The sequence below is a fragment of the Natrix helvetica genome (genome assembly GCF_964273705.1).
Source record: "Natrix helvetica genome assembly, chromosome: 1".
NCBI lineage: Eukaryota > Metazoa > Chordata > Lepidosauria > Squamata > Natricidae > Natrix > Natrix helvetica.
In genome coordinates, this window is record NC_138548.1 from 228,761,385 (window position 1) to 228,779,157 (window position 17,773).

Below are 17,773 nucleotides of genomic sequence, written 5' to 3' on the forward strand. Positions count from 1 at the left end.
AATCCATCTGAGGCTTCGGCTTTGCCTAACACCCCAAAGCCCCATCTTGCAAGATCTCGGGTATTTTTGCATTTAATCTTATGGCTTAACCTGATTTAATGGTTTTAAAGGGTTTTTAAAAACCATTTTGGTGCCTGCAACATAATATGAACTCAGGGATGCTCCCTACTTATTCAACAAGCATAAGCAAAGTGAAAAAACAAAGAGGTTCTATAACAGAAGGAATGGAGGGGGGGGGAAAATCTGCTCTTCTACTCTTAGACAACTATTCTGAGAGCAAGACATCTAATAATCAGCTAAAGGACTTCTTAAATAACCTGGTTTTAATGTTTTCTCTGCTAAAAACTGATTCTCCTCTCTTGGGCATCTATCAGTCTCGTTTGATTTTTTTTTTAACTAAAACTTTTTTAAACATTAAAGTCAATTCAGATGGGGTTCCCAGCAGGCCAGAGGATAAGTCCCCATGGGCAACATATTGTTCCCTGCTTTAAATTCCATCTGAAAGACAATAATCTGTCCATAAAAACAGTTATTGCTGTTTTTTTTTACTAAGCTTGAAACTGAACACAGCCTGGGGTTCAGTATGCTGTGCTAATCTGTGTTGATCTTAATACTGAGATCTGGCCGTGTTTTGGCATCCTGATAATTTGAGATTAGGATGAAGCTGCCATACCTAAAAATTAAGCAGGCACTTAATAAGCAGGACAAAAGCTAGGAAGAACATCCCTTCAGGAGATAGATAAGATCCCATCAACCGCTAGCAGAATTATCAATGAAGATTCTCATTCATCCAGATAAGAATTGTCTGGAAGTTGAATCATAGCACCTGGACTTCCCTGTTTGCCTTGAAGCTGCTTATCCAAGTAGCTTCTTCAGCGGATGACCTTTAGTAGCAGTTTGACTACCACCCAAGATAATAGCAATTGATTCCCACAATATTCATGAATTAGCCCAACACCTGTTTGAAATCAGCCAAGCTGGTAGACAGCACCACATCTTATGATACTGAATCCCAAAACTGAATAACAGGTAGTTCTCAATTTATGATCATACTGGATCCTGCCCATTATAGTTGTAAGTCATAACGATCATACAGTGGGTCGCCATTTGACTGACTAAATTTTGCAACCTTTTTTTGCAATGATTGTTAAATGAATGCTGCAGTTGTTAAATGCACCAGTTTTGCTGAAAACAGGAAGTAAATTTCTGAGATTCATTTGGCTATTCTACTAGTCAGGCCCAATTCCAGATAATTTATAAATACTTAAGAAAGGGAGAATAGAATCCCGGAGGATCACAGTAGTTACATCCCTCTATAGTGAGAGATGTGTATTTACACCTACTGTTTATTTTTAGTCAATTGTTTTTTCACAAGAAGATCTATTTTTTTCTATGACTGTTGAACTTATCGAGAAGTCTTTGATGAGGGACTTTATCAAAGGCCTTTTGAAAATCTAAGTAGATATTTACTGCCATCCACACTTTTATTAACATTTTCAAAACACCTACACTTCCCGAAGCTATGTTGAACATCCTTCAACAAGGCCTCTGACATTTTATCTTTAATAGCACTTCACTATCTTAACAGATGTTAAGCTTACAGGCGTATAATTTCCAAGATCTCGTCATGGAGTTCTTAAAAATTGGAGTTTATCCTCTCCATATAACTACATTTTAAAATATTGTAAATAGGTAAGTCCAGGTTGGTAAACTTAGGGGATGTTATTTATAATGGACATTCTTCCATTAAATGACCTGACTTTTACCAAGAACTCATTCAAGGCCGACAGATCTGCCATCAGGATTGCAGTATGATTGATATGATCAAAGGCAGACCAAAAGAAGAAAGAGTACCATCAGTTTAAACACATAACTTTGCAGAGTTATAAATTGAGATTGTCCACATTAGTTTTGAGAGAATGTACTAGGCAAAATATACATTTCCATCTTTCAACACCTTGTTTTGAGATACATAATTGAAGAACAAGGCTATTTAGATACTTGAGAAATCCATCAAAAATAAAAGTGATTTAGAGGACGTTACTTTAAAGCTGTAATGAATTTCACAGGAAAACTATCTTGGAAGCTAAAATAAATAGCACCCAGGTTCTTGTTCTTTTTTTTTTTTTTTGCACCAGAGTTCCATGCACCAATGTATTTATGTCTGCTTATGTTAGTGGCCTTGTGCTAGTTTTCCTCCATCAAAGGTGTTAGGACTTTCAGTCAATGACTGACAGTTACCACGTTGACTTTTATGTACCCATGCTATAATCACAACAAAGATATCAAGCCAATAAAATTTCATCTGTGGTAGATAAAAAAATTTTGGACACAAGATTTTAACACTAGTGGAGGGCAGACAAGTTAACAAACGCCAGAGATGCTCTTCCTCGGGGGTTTATGTTGTACAATAATCACAATAGTTGTACCTCTTAGAAAATTTGATTCTATAGGGCAGCATAGACATTTCAAAAACAGATGAAATTAAAACGAATTTTGAACACGCGTTTCTTATACCAGGCAACAAATCCAACTCTGCCCTTCTATGATTCTATAAGGGTCTCTTCCTTGAGCAGGGAGTTGGACTAGATGACCACCGAGGTCCCTTCCAGCTCTGTTATTCTATGATTTTTCAAGCGATACCAATGATAAATCTATCGTATCGCCATCTCTCCAAGCAACCCATTTCTCCCAATCAATTGAATGCAGGTGTACATTGTAGCCCTAAATACATGCAGGTTACTTTCGTTATTATTTTCCAAATTAAATTAAATTAAATTACAGAAGGAAAAAAACAACAACCCAAGACGCTTCTTTGCTTTGGAACGCCTGTTTTTTTTTTAATTAAACTCTAGAATACGCATGGGTTATACACTTCCGGTTTGCTCCCTCCCATCGGACTGCCTTTCCGATTCGTATCAGCAGGAAACGCCGGTGGGCTCCTACCGAGCCCTCATAGAGCAACCTGGAAGGGAGAGAGAGAGAGAGAGAAAGAAAGAGAGAACTTTCCCTGCCGTTGAAGGGCTGCGAACTTAGCTCCGGAAGTTCAAAAGCCGCCCGTCCTTCCTAGCCTCCCGTCTATGATCTCCCCGAAGGGAAAGGTTGCGAGAACGGGCGCGAGGGAGGGGCGGCCCCGCGAGGGAGCAAAAGCAAGTGCGCGCGCGCCGGCTGTTGGGAGGCGGGGACGGCGCGAGCGGGTCGAGCGTAGTAGGCCGTGGCTCTTCCCCCCCCCCCCACCTCCTCTCCCTCCCGCCCTCCCCTCCACGCCTTGGGCCGAAGCCCTGATGTGAGCCGGATCGCCGGACCCAGAAAGGCGGAGGCAGAGCACGATGAAGAAGGACGTGAGGATCCTGCTGGTGGGGGAACGTGAGTGAGGGAAGGGAGGGAGCGGCTGTGAAGGTCAGCATTGAAGAAGAGGGGATTGGGCCGGAGACATGGGAAGCCGGCTCGCCCCGCTGAATGAACCAGGTTGAGGGCAGTGGGGGTGGTGGAGTTGGCTGGCTGGGGAGGACAGGGAGAGCCGATGTTTGCGAAGGTAAGAGATGACACGTGTTTTAACGTCTTCCTTTTTACTGGAACGGAGGTGTGTATGGGGGGGGTCGGGTGGACCTGGCCGAAAGGTGGCCGGAGAGAAGGTGAAAGTGTTGGGGGGCGGAGAAGCAGGCGCGGGGGATTTAAGCGAAAGTAGGAGAGGGAAAGGACAGCCGGGCAGGGTATTAAAAAGCAAGAACAAAACGGGATTAAGGGTGCAGTAATGGGATTTTATAGGACCTTGGGACGGGGAGGAGGTGGGGAGGAACAGGCTGAAGAAGAGAGGGACTAGTTTTAGGAGATGCCGAAAGGGGGTGTAGAAAGGGGCAGAGGAAAAGGCATAGCGAAACTGAAGTGATAGAGGTATAATATTCCGCAAATGTAATTTTTTTATCTCGGTGGAAAACGGAACTCTTTGGGTATAATGATGAAGTTTGCTCCAAAATACACTATTAGGACACCTGCTGAGGAGGGCAATAAGCTAGCTAATCTCCTCCAAACTTTATTTTCCTTGGCACCTAGAGACTGGTTTCATATGGGGTTAGGTTTATTTTAAGTGTTGGGCTCGCCATGCGTTGAAGGACAGATGAGGATATAGAAAGGTGCAATTTAATCTTTTCACCTGGGAAAAAGATCCTTTTCGTCTTTTGTCAGGGCCAGCCCATCTTCTGCTTTTATATTTTGGATCAATTTTTTTTTAATACAGTAGCAAGTTGCTGTCACAAGGGCACCAGCTGTCCTGTCTCAAAATAAAAGTCACCAAGTTTCCTTTGCTCCCCTAACCCTCCCCACCCCTCCCCACCCCATATCAGCTGCTCACTGCAAGATACATGCTCTTGCTAGGCTTTCATTGATTATTTAAACATCACTGGTGATCTGGGCCTAAAGCTTTTTGACTCATCTTAGCTCTAAATATGGAATTCAAAACAGGGTTTTGGACAAGTATCCAAAGTACTGTATGCTCCCTCAGCAGATGTCCTAATAATGTATTTTACAGCAAAATGATTGTACATAGTTTTCCACTGAATATATTTGCCGAAGGTATGCTCCTATGTAAGTAATACAAACTGACAGGGCACCTCAGAAATACATTAGATTCCAGATCTCTTGATTTATAAATTGTTTCATCCCTGACTACTGGCCATTCTGTTTGGGGCTGATGGAAGTTATAGACCAAAATATCTGGCACTCACATGGCTACAATTAACTCAGATCTAGCTATTTATTCAACTATTCCATGTCTTTGATAATCTGTCTTCTGACATCTACGTTATGCTTGGCTATTAAGTGTTCTGTATGGTATATGGAATACAGACGAAGAGGTCCATAATTTAAATATGTGGTAGGCTACTTATAGGTTGAAGTCTTTGTGAATGCATATTCATTGTACAATGAGGAGCAACCTAATTTGCGTAACAAGTTGGGAAAGATTTATTTTCTGATGAGTGTGTCATTAAATGTGCTTTTTTGGATTGTATGTTAACAAAGAATGATGTGTGAATAATGTCAGAAAATTGATGACTGGCTGCTACCGTAATATTGTGTAAAGTTACCAAGATTTCTCTGAATGTTAATGACTCTGATGTCTTGTGGGTCTAGCAATTATGAATTATTGTTGAAATTTGATTGAGGGATTAATTAATTAAAATAGTTTTGATTGATTTGCTATATTTAGAATACCGTAGTTCAAGAATTGAGAGTTTGGACTTTTCCTTAAAGCTCTTCATGAGATTTTGGGTGGGAATTGAGAATAAGAATTCTGTTGTGCTTGTTTTCTCTTTTGACCCCATCATTTTTTCTTTTAAATTACTTGAAGACTGTTGCATATGTACCTGCCAGATACTGTGAAATATTTATAAATCAGGAGTTCCTGTTTTCCAAACCAATGTTTTTGTCTCAGGATAGCAACCTGATGCTTCCAGAGATTTTGATCTTGTACAATTATATTTTTTGCTGCTAGCCACTATAGCGAGACTGATGGGAGATAAAGTCCCAAACTTCCAGAGGGCATTAGGTCATTTATTTGGGTATGCAGGGTGACATAGTCTTGCACTGAGAATGTGCACATATTTAGCTATTGGTTCATTTATATTTAGTTTGAATTTCCAGGTCAATGGTGTTAAAAATAATCTGTGGGAATTCAGCCATGGAGAGTATGTTTTATCTTCTTGGAAGACTTAAATAAATAATTATTTGTTTAAAGAGATTATTATCCTTCCTCCTGACTTGTTTTGTTAGTTATGTGACCTTGAAAAATGTTTCCTAAGGCATGATGAGATTTGCATCGTAAAAGCCATAGATAGGGTGGCATTTTGAATTTTCTTGACTATTCATTTTATGCAGATTGCAGACAACTTTTAAAATCAGAAAAGCTGATCATGGGCAGCCTGTTGACAGAGTACAATTTGAGACAAAGTGTATTGCCCTCAAATCAAATCAAAATAACTTCTCCTACAATTCTATTGTCTTAGACAATAGACTATGTTGCTATCTGACTAAGCATGAAGAAGCTGAATTTAAAACCTTCTGAATGTAGGCTGCAAGTCTAATTCTCGAGGACTCTGTGGGTGGGTGTTTTGTTTGTATGTGCTTGCCTTAGAGCAGTGCTTCTCAAATAGTGGGGCGGGCCCCCCAGGGGGGGCGCGAGGCTCCATAAAGGGGGGCTCAGCTCAAATTATTTTATATATTTTTGTTTTGCAGGTTAAAGTTTTTTTTTAATATTGTGTTCCTTTAAATCCTGTGCTCCTTTAAATCTTTTCTGCTACAGTTAATAAAGCTATTCTTTGTTGTAAATTGATCCACATTTCTTTCTTTTTTTATTCTCTTATACGTTAATAAGGATACAGTGTTATGCAGAGGTGTACTTATAACAATTTCATAGACAAATGATACTATTTACAGTTACGCGGGGCGCGCGAAGTTTTCTTCTTCCTAGGGGGGGCATGACAGAAAATAATTGAGAAGCACTGCCTTAGAGTCAGTGTTGACTCCTGGAGACTGACTGGACAGATTCCTATAGTTTTCTTGGCAAGATAGCAGAAGTGGTTTGCTATTGCCTTCTTTCTAGGGTTGAAATAGAATGACCAGCCCAAGACCACCCGACTAATTTTATATCTAAATCGGGATTAGAATTCATGTGCTCCTGGGTTCTTCTGTCCCAGTGATTTAACCACACCAAACAGGCACTCTCAGAGGGAGTTTTAGCTGCTGGGAATGCTACTGTCAGAAATGTTTCACGTTAGTACATGTGGTTCATACATGTGACAAGACTGTTGCTGCTCAGAAGATTGGTCTGAGCCCAAAATCTTCAAGCTGTCCTTTAGCTGTGCTTTGATTTATCTAGTGACTGTTGAAATTGGGAGCCTAAATTTAGAAAATATCATCCTTATTTAGGGAAATGTTGTTTGCCAGGGGCGCTGGGAAACTAAGGCATTCTTTGAAAGGAGTAGGGTCATACATATTTATCTTTAGAATGTATTTAATTTTTAACGTATAGTCTGAAAATATTTTGTTAAAAAACTTCCATGCTGACATTGTTATAGAGCTGTCTCCTCTTAGAGCCAAATTGGTTTCATAACTTTCCATAGCATAGTTCGATTCTAGAAAAACGGGTTTGCTTCACTGCAATTTATAGGTATAAATGTTGATGTGTTTTTTTTAATAATTCCCATAATATGTACTACATATTTCCTCTCTCCCCAAGTCCTTTCATATCAAGTTCAGTTTTTTATTTAGAAGACTGACAATTCTGGAAATATTTTGAGCTGAAATTATTTTGGAATGTTTCCAGAATGATCAGAACTGTATTGGAATGTATATAGAGGATCTTTTTTATTTGAAATACTTTGCACACCACTAATTTAAATGTTCCTGTGTGCATTCTCTGCCATATTCCGTAAGTTTAGTATAAAATTGAAACATAGCAGTGAAGGATCACACATTGAGAGATACAGAGGGTAGTCTGCTAATATACATGGTACAATATCCTCGACTTACAACAGTTCATTTAGTGACCATTCAGCATTACAACAGCACTGAAAAAAGTGACTTGTGACCATTTTTCACACTTATGACTGTTGCAGCATCCCCATGGTCACGTGATCAAAACTCAGACACTTGGCAACTGACTCATATTTATGATTGTTGTTGTGTCCCAAGGTCATGTGATCAACTTTGGCAACCTTTTAACAAGCAAAATCAACGGGGGAGCCAGATATACTTAACAACCGTGTTTCTAATTTATCAACTGCCATGAGTCACTTAACAAGTGTGGCAAGAAAGGCTGTAAAATGGGGCAAAACTCACTTTACAAATATCTCACTTAACAACAGAAATGTGGGGCTCAATTGTGGTTGTAGGTTGAGGAGGACTACCTGTAATTGTCAATGTTTTAAGGTTCGGGCATGAAAGGATACTAGAAATATACCAATTGTTAAACTATATTTTTAGTTGTGTGCTATGACGCATTTGGTGTATTTGAAGTTTACTTGTGTGGGCAACTCATGTTTTTTGAAAACAGAATTAGGCCATGAGCTACTTTCTGGAAATACTGTGCTTCAATTTCAGCAATATTGCAGCCACTTTAACATTTTGGGAAAGCTAAAATATCTCAATGTAAACTTTTGCATAACAGAGCCTTTGGACAATTTTAAATAACTTTGATTAAATCTGTGAAGTGTGGAAAGCTAAATCTCACCTTACATAAATTTATTTTTCTGAGTACTTGAATTGAATCTGAACAAGTGCATTACTACCATAGAAAAATACTGTTTGGTGATATCGAAGTCCTTTGGATTGATATGTGGTGGTAGTTACACCAATGTCAACAGATGTATATGTGAATGTGTCTGTAAATTTACATTTCTAAAGGAACTGTATAATTTTCATTTGGTGAAAATGATCAACTGAACTTGACAAATCCATAATTTTTAAAATATAACAAGATTGTGCTCATTTATATTTGTTTATAGATAAATTTATTGGGTAAATTTAAAGGAAAAGAATGTGTCTGGTGACAGTGGAACAAATGCTAATGAAAGATTGAATACTCTCTCCTTCTACAGTTGCCTCAAATTTGGGAATGTTTTCACATATGGGCTTAACGTTAAATAGGAACTAAAATTCTGCTTTTCCACAAAGCAGTTCCCATGATGTTTAGTCTTATGCCACACAAAGTCAATACTAAGCTACACATTAAAATAGACATGTCTACTTGCTGGGTTTTTATTGGTTGATTTTGTCCAGGCTGATATATGAAAAGAAAATAAAGGAAATTTTTAAAAAGAAAGGAAATTTATTCTAATCCAGTCTTCACAGGCAAAAAGACATGCTGCTGTTCTGTTACGATTTTGGATAGTAAAAAGTAAGCTTGCATTGCCAATCTCAGTCAAGATATTATTATTGTTATTAATTTTTTATGCCAGTTATATACAAATCAAACATGAAAAAGGTGTCCATATCTCCTAGGGAACTATATGACCATCTGCAATCTTCAGAATCTTCTTCAGTGCTGTACCAGTTTTAAAAGTATTAATAGCATTTTTATTTCTGATTGCAAGATTCAACAAGGCCTAACTTTAGGAAACTCACAGAGTCATTTGAATATCCTATTGGGCCAACAGTCATTTTGCATGAAGTCATTATGCTCATTCAGTTCTTCCTGTCAGACAAAGAATTTAAAAGGCTTTTAAAAAAATATTCCAAAATCGCAGCATCAAAAGTTTTCTTGGCTCAGAAAGAAGTAAGTTAGCTTTCTCCTATTCTTTCTTACTTAATTGGCACAGAATATCTATCTCATTCTGTTGCATTGAAATGACAGTTTTTGCTTTAAATGACAATATCACATGATAGCTACCAGTTGTTTCATAGTTAAATACAGATAGTCCTTGACTTACAACCACAATTGAGCCCAAACTTTCTCTTGCTAAGCGAAACATTTGTTAAGTGAGTTTTGCCCCATTTTACAACTTTCCTTGACACAATTGTTAAATAAATCACTGCAGTTGCTAAGTTAGTAATACGGTTGTTAAGTGAATCTAGTTTCCCCATTGATTTTGCTTGTCGGAAGATGATCACATGACCCTGGGACACTGCAGCCGTCATAAATATGAGTCAGTTGCCAAGCATCTGAATTTTGATCATGTGACTATGGGGATGCTGCAATGGTCGTAAGTGTGAAAAATGATAAGTCACTTTTTTCAGTGCTGTTGTAACTTCAAACAGTCATTAAACGAATGGTTGTAAATCAGGGACTACCTGTAGTGAGAATTCTGGGCCATTATTTGGGGTGTTTCTTCTGACACTTCTCAATTTATTCTCAAACTAATTTATAGTAAATACAATTTGCTTTTCATTCAAAATAATACTGGTATAACTCTAACCCCTGTTTCCACAATACACATAGCCTATCCAGCCATTAACATCGTCAGATTTTATTAAAAATGAAAGTGGAGCATAATCACAAAAAGTGGCCCAAAGGTTTCCATTTTGGAAAGACATGTGAACCCTTTTCCATCAATTCCATGAGTCTTGAACTAATTCCTGGCTTTTTCCTGATGAAGCTGCCAGCAGCAAGCAAGTTGGGCTACTACAGCAAGCTAATACTAATACTAATGTTACTCATTGTGTGTACTTATATCACAATTAATCAGGTGAAATTAACTGGAGTCAACACAACAGTAGGCATGATTTGGGCTATATTTGACCACCTGGAATGATGTTCCCCAGATATTCTAACAAATCCACAACTGACCTAGTTAAGCGTATTGTAGAAAGTAAGTCCTAATCAATTGCTATCCTGGTATATAGTAATCCAGTAGTCTTCAAAAGCATTGATCAGTGCAGTAATTTGCCAAAGTCTTGTTTGTTAAATTGAACCCCAGAATTCTTTATTATGAGGATATTGTAGTTTTAATCTTGTTTGGAAAGGAGTTGTATATCAAGGATCCCCAGGGGTCCATGGACCAGTACCAGTCCATGTCCTGTTAGGAACCAGGCTGCACAAGCGAGTGAAGCTTCATCTATGCATGTGTGAGATCTAGGTAGCGTGCAAAACCATCTCTCCCTCCCCCTCCAGTCGTGATCCTGCTACCAAGAGGGTTGGGGACCACTGCTGTATATTCATGCAGGGATATTATTTTTCCTATTAGCTGACCTATATTAAGATTTTCTTTTTAAAAAATGAGAAAGTTTTGTAGAACTCACCACATTGATTGTGCTTTTATAGTTGTCATTTCAAAGAACCATGGCTCTATTTTTTTAAAATAAAGGTTTGTCTACAGTTTTATTGCTGGTTAGCAGTACTATTGCTGGTAGTAACTCTTGACACCATCCCTCACCTCCCCACCCCCACCCCTGCCAAGAATTACCTATGGAAATCCTTCAGGAATGTTCATCTTCTCAATTTCACAGCCAGAGTTGGGAAGACATCACTTATCATGTCTCTTGTCAGTGAAGAATTTCCTGAAGAGGTAAGTTTTCATGACACTTGATTTTTAAAAAAATCCTTGTGAAATTAAATTTCAATTTGCTGGACTTTAATGTAACAGATTACACATACAGTGGACAGCATTCTGCTGTGAGTTACATTTACTAATGGTGTTTGATACAAATTAGAGTACATCATTGCCATCGTCTGTAAAGGGTATGTTACATAAATTGTATATTATATAATTGTAAATTACATAAAATTGCAATAATTGCGTACTTGTCAATATACTAGATGTTCATTAGAAGCTGATATGCGTCCACTGGTTAATCTGTTCATGTTTCACTATATTTTTAAAGCCCTTGATAGAAATACAAAAACTCCTAAAGCATAAGCTTTGAGTCTAATATAAGTATTTGCTTCTAAAAGTATCGGTATGTATTTTATGCTATTTTCTTCTAGATACACAAAATAAGGATTCCTTTATAAGCTTTCAAAAATGTGGGAAATTATGTAAAGAAATTTGTAAGTTTAACATGTACATGTTACTTAACACATTAACCAATAGGATATATTGCTGCCATTTCTGTTCGTAGTTGATATGATGAGTGACACAGTATAATAATATATTTTCAATCATTAGCGTGCAAGATTTTATTGCCATAATTTTCATTAGGCTAAAATATGCCTGTGTATGACACTAACTACTGTGATGAATGGCTTGGTAAAAATCATTGAATGTCTGAGAATGGAATGGAGAGTTCCATTGTTACCCATTATGTTCTGTGGAAAAAAAAATCAATGATAAGGAATATAGTGTTCTAGCTGTTTGCTATGGTTCTATATCAAACCTTATTAGTCATGGGATTCATTGATTAGAAAGTTGCGTAGTAGAAGTACTTGGAATTGTTAGAAATAGCAATTTATGTAGCAGTCATGAAATGACTTTGGAACAAACTGGATTTTTTATGGTAAGGAATGCGCAATGTTGAATTTCCTTAATGGAGACTGGCGAAATCAAATAAGGTTGCAAGTAGTAAAAGTTTGTATTACTTAACTGGATTTGAAGTTTCCTGCTTAAGGGGAGGTATCATAGATAATTGCTCAGTTTCTCCTATTAGAGGTTACAAACTTTGCAATTTATATAAAGCATTTAACTAAGATTTCTGCTTTTCATACACCAAGGTTCCTCCCCGAGCTGAAGAAATCACTATCCCGGCTGATGTTACTCCAGAAAGAGTGCCAACCCATATAGTGGATTATTCAGGTAATGCCTCTGTTTTTATAAATTAAAAAAGAGACATTCATTATGGTTTGGCTGCTCTGGGAATGGAGGTATCAAAGAACAATTCATCAGGTGTATATATCTCTTCCACCCAATTAATAGTGCTTCTCTGTCTTTACCGCTTATGCATCTAATAACCAAGATTTTTTTAAAAAAATCAGTCTCTTTGCTCCTTTCTTAGTCTCACAAATGCATCAATGATACTTTAGTCCTTTATAAAGTAATGAATTGGGTTATAAGGTCTACTGCTGTTAAATGTCTTCTGACATTTTCCCAACAGAACCAGTATTTTCTGGCAGCTTTCTACATGTTATGAAGCAGATGAAATGGGGATATTTTTCTTTTAGATAGGAAGATAATGGAGAAGATGCCTGGCAGCTAAATTATGAAATAAGTATAAAATGGCCAGGTGCCAGCCTGTCATCTGCTTGTAACTATAAAGCACTAGGTATTTAGGTTCCATCCAATGTAAAGCAAACCTAGAACTGCCTACTATAATAATCTGCATCTATATGATTGAAAGTAGAGCTTCATACATTTTGTTGAATATTGATAAATATTCTCTGCTTTTAGTCTGGAGAAACATCCAAATTAATATCAATATATCCATTTAGGATATAAATCTACTTGGCATGAAGACAAATCCTAGCTTGGTTCTTTAATTTTACATATGTTCATTGTCATACAACGTACCAATTCAGGATTTTTCTTGAAAACTGAGATACTGAATTGAAAATTGGAAAGTATACAGGTTGTCCTTGACTTAGTAACATTTCTTCAAAGTTGGTGGAGACAGCAGTCATGCATGGGTTAACTCAGTCAGTAACCAATAGAACTGAGTCTACCAAAGTGATGCCATTGCCTCTGAGGAGCATGCTCCCGCTTTTTTAGACTCAGTTCTATTGGAACTGGCTGGGCTAATCGCTTTCTCCTCAACTAGTATTTAATATTTGACTATTCTACTTGGATTTAATTGGCTTTTACTCAAAGAACAAAATTTCATCTAAATTGGAAAGACAGAGAATAAGCTTCTACTGGACCTTTGGAGGCAGGACTCCTGGGCTGTTGGAGAGACATTGCCAGGGCTTCTTCGAGGCCTTTGCCTCCTAACTTGCCTACGGGCTTCTGAAGCTCCCTGGCTAGCAGCGCGGTTTTGCAATAGCCGTTGGAGGCTTCACTCAGCGCTGCCGCCTCTGCTGCCTTCCCCTGGCTCTCCCTTGCTGCCAATGCCGCTAACCGCCACCAGAAGCCATCGGACGCTGCAGGGAGCCTCCAAAAGCTGCTAAAAGCTGCCGCTAGGAAGCGCTGCCAGTGCTACCGCACCTCACCACCATTCCTCCGCGCTCCCGCTGCTGCTAGACCACCACGGCTTCGTCCTTGGCTCTGCAGTCTTGCTGCAGGGCCTCCGATGCCCACGCGCACTTCGCGGCCTTGGCTACCTCGTGGCGCCGGCCCATAGGCTCTGTAGCCTCAGTGGCCATCTTGTTTGGGCGCGAAAATCATCTGCCAGCCATTTTAAGCTTCTTCAAGAGCCGTGAGTACAGGCCATGGCCTCCTCTCCTAATCCTGAGCCTCAACTGCCTCCAGTCTCCTTGGCCCCTGCTCTCACCACCGAACCTCCTTCACCTGGGGCCCACAGGCGCAGGGCTGCTCCGGAAGCTACCCACACTGAGCCCCCTTCCAGGAACCCCAGGCCTAACCCCAGGAACCACATTCACAGGTGACACAGACGGTTCCTCCGCTTTGTCCATGCGGGCCGCCACTTCCAATATCGGGCCCTTCCCTTCGGGCTTTCATCGACCCCGAGTGTTTTCACGAAACTTCTGTCAGTCGTAGCAGCCCACCTGCGTGCCAGACCCATCCGGATCTTTTGTTATCTGGACGACATTCTTCCTCCGGGATCTCCAGGACACCCTACAAGTGCTGCAGGAGGTTGGGTTCTCCATCAATCAGAAGACGAATCACTTCTTTCCCACCTCTCGCCTGGTGCACTTGGGAGCCCTCATCGATTCGTCTCAGGGGAAGGTCTTTCTGTCTCAGGAACGCCAGAGCAGTCTCAGGGATTTAGCCAAGGAGGTGCGAAAGAGACAGCGGGTCCAACTGTCTCAACTGCTGGGGAAGATGGTCTCCTGCTTCTCCATTGTCCCTTGGGCACGGCTCCACAGCCGCTGTCTTCGGTGGTTTCTTCTGCCATTCCAGAAGACCAATAGTGGAATAGATCTGCAAGGCGGCTACCTGGTCTACTAATTCATTTATACGACATTATAAGGTGGATCGGTATGCATCAGTGGATGCGGCCTTTGGAAGGCGTGTCCTTCAGCAAGTTCTTCCTTCTTCCAGCTCCTAGACCAATCTCATTCCCTCCTGGGGACACGCCAGCTTTGGTACATCCCATGCATGACCGCTGTCTCCACCAACTTTGGAGAATGGGGCATTGGTTCTTACCTGATACGCCCCTTCTCTGGGCAGGTGGAGACAGCGGTCATCCCCACCCATTTGGGTCCTGGCTTACTTCGCAAGGGAGATCTGGGAGCATGTTGTGAAGTCACAGGACGGAAAACGATTGTTCAGCGCACAGCAGTCTACTTATCTCCTTCGTCAAGAAAAGCGGGAGCATGCTCCTCAGAGGTGATGACATCACTTTGGTAGACTCAGTTCTATTGGTTACTGATTGAGTTAACCCATGCATGACCACTGTCTCCACCTGCCCAGAGAAGGGGCGTATCAGGTAAGAACCAACACCCCATTCGTTTAGTGGCCATTTGAAGTTACAATGCCACTGAAAAAAGTGACTTATGACTGGTTTTCACACTTACAGCCATTGCAGCATCCCCATGATCATGCAATCAAAATTCAGGCACTTGGCAACTAGCATATGTTTATAATAGTTGAATTGTTCTGGGGTTCATGTGATCACCATTTGTAACCATCCCAGCTGGCTTCCGACAAGCAAAGTCAATGGGAGAAGATGGAAAAGTCAATGGGGAAAGTACTATTTACCAAACATCACTTTCTTAGAAATGACCTTGGTTTTCCCCCCCATTAAATTCATTTATAAGATGTAGCAAACATGGAAAGTTTCCATTTGTCAAATTATTTTTAATTATTTTTATTTTTCCTGTAGCCCTGACCCGCACCCGGATGGAGGACCTAGTGGCTGCATGGAACAGTGCGGCCGCCGGGGCCTTGGACCGGGTTGCGCCCTTGCGGCCTCTCTTGCGGCAGCGAACCACCCAGGCCCCTTGGTTCACCGAGGAGCTGAGGGAGATGAAGCGCCGCAAGAGACGCCTAGAGACCAGATGGAGATCGTCACGCTCTGAATCTGACCGATCACAGGTGAGAGCCTATTTGCGGACTTACCTTGTGGCATTAAGAGTGGCCAAGCATCAGTATTGTGCCACTCTTATTGCATCCGCAGATAACCGCCCTGCCGCCCTGTTTAGGGTGACCCGCTCCCTCCTCCAACAGAGGCCGCGGGAAGCCCCTTTGCAGGGTAGAGCAGAGGAATTTGGGGAGTATCTGCAGGACAAAATCGCTGAGATTCGCAGCGAGTGGGTCCCCTCTAGCGGTCTAGAGGGGACGTCGGAGGTGGGTCTTGAGGCTCCACTCTGGGAGGAGTTTGACTCTGTTACTTCCGACGATATGGACAGGTTGCGTGGGCGACTGCGAGCCACCACATGTTTACTGGACCCGTGTCCCTCCTGGCTTATACTGGCATCCTGGGAGGTCACACGAGGCTGGCTCCAGGAGTTAGTCAACGCTTCTTTGAGAGAGGGGTTCTTGCCGGCCATCCTGAAAGAGGCGGTGGTGAGGTCCCTACTCAAGAAGCTTTCCCTGGACCCAGCTATGTTAGCCAACTACCGTCCCGTCTCCAACCTTTGCTTCCTGGCGAAGGTTGTAGAGAGTGTGGTGGCACAACAGTTCCCACGCCACTTGGAGGAAATTGATTATCTGGACCCGCGCCAGTCCAGTTTCCGGCCCAGCCACAGCACGGAGACGGCATTGGTCGTGTTGGTAGATGATCTCTGGAGGGCCAGAGATGGGGGTTGCTCCTCCATCCTGGTCCTATTAGACTGCTCGGCGGCTTTTGATACCACCGACCATGGTATCCTATTGCATCGACTGGAGGGGCTAGGGGTGAGGGGCACCGTTCTGTGGTGGTTCTCCTCCTACCTCTCTGGCCGAGTGCAATTTGTGTTGGCAGGGGGGCAGAGGTTGACCTTGAGGCCGCTCACTTGTGGGGTGCCGCAAGGGTCGGTGCTCTCGCCTCTCCTGTTCAACACATACATGAAGCCGCTGGGCGAGATCATTCGTGGGTTCGGGGTAGATTACCATCTGTACGCGGATGATACCCAGCTGTACATTTCTACCCCGAACCACTCCAACGATGCCGTCAAAGTGATGTTCCGGTGTCTGGAAGCCGTACGGATCTGGATGGGAAGTAACAGACTCAAGCTCAACCCGTCCAAGACGGAGTGGCTGTGGCTACCGGCACCCCGGTTCAACCATTTGACTCCATCACTGGCCATTGGGGGCGAACATCTGGCCCCCGTGGATCGGGTACGCAATCTGGGCGTCCTCCTAGATGCCCGGCTGTCAATGGACGACCATGTGACAGCCGTGGCAAGGGGGGCGTTTCACCAGGTTCGCCTGGTGTGCCAATTGCGTCCCCTCTTGGACCGGAATGCCCTCCGCACAGTCACCCATGCGCTTGTGACGTCCCGACTGGACTACTGTAACGCTCTCTACATGGGGCTCCCCTTGAGATGTACCCGAAGGCTGCAGTTAGTTCAGAATGCGGCCGCGCGGGCAGTTTCGGGAGTCGCTAGGTACTCCTACGTAACACCTCTCCTGTGCGGGCTGCACTGGCTACCTGTAGCTTTTCGGGTGCGTTTCAAGGTGCTGATTATCATCTTTAAAGCGCTCCATGGCACAGGACCTAGGTATTTGCGGGATCGTATCCTGCCCCATACATCCCTTCGGCCGATCCGCTCACACAGAGAGGGACTCCTCTGGGTGCTGTCCACTAGGCTGTGCCAGCGGGCGACGCCCAGGGGAAGGGCCTTCTCTGTGATGGGCCCGACCCTCTGGAATGACCTCCCCCCTGATATTAGAACAACTACAGACCTCCGCTCCTTCCGTAAGAAGCTTAAAACCCACCTGTTCAATTTAGCCGGCCTGGCCTAATCCCAGCTCTCCCACCTCAGTCTGCATTTTTAAATTTACGGGTTGGTTTTAGGCTGAGTTTTAATTTTTATCAATTTGTACAGAGGTTAAGGTTTAATTTGATTTTAATGGTAATTTATTCTTATGTGTATGGTTTTTTATCTGGTGCCTGTACACCGCTCCGAGTCCCTTTGGGGAGAGGGGGCAGTCTAGAAATCAAATAAATTGAAATTGAATTGAATTGAAGATTAGAGGCAAGAAAATAACTTGGTAGAGGTTCATTTGTTATCCTCACTCTGATAATTCTTTGTTGCAATACTTTGTTATAAAACCTTGGTTTTACCGAGCTTGATTTAACAGATTTT

The 17,773-nt window shown here is 41.8% G+C and overlaps 1 protein-coding gene across 3 annotated transcripts in view; it reads left to right on the forward strand.

Annotated features, from left to right (window-relative positions):
• The first annotated feature begins 3,036 nt into the window (after positions 1 to 3,036).
• The window catches only part of RHOT1 (ras homolog family member T1), a 58,552-nt gene continuing 43,815 nt past the window's right edge, over positions 3,037 to 17,773 (forward strand). The window contains exons 1-3 of one of the 3 annotated variants that reach the window (XM_081933192.1): positions 3,037 to 3,366; positions 10,942 to 11,000; positions 12,143 to 12,224. In XM_081933192.1, the coding sequence (XP_081789318.1) occupies positions 3,330 to 3,366; positions 10,942 to 11,000; positions 12,143 to 12,224 (178 nt within the window). In that variant the 5' untranslated portion in view covers positions 3,037 to 3,329. The remainder of the gene's footprint in view (positions 3,367 to 10,941; positions 11,001 to 12,142; positions 12,225 to 17,773) is intronic. The other 2 variants (XM_081933190.1, XM_081933191.1) reach the window with 2 other exon arrangements.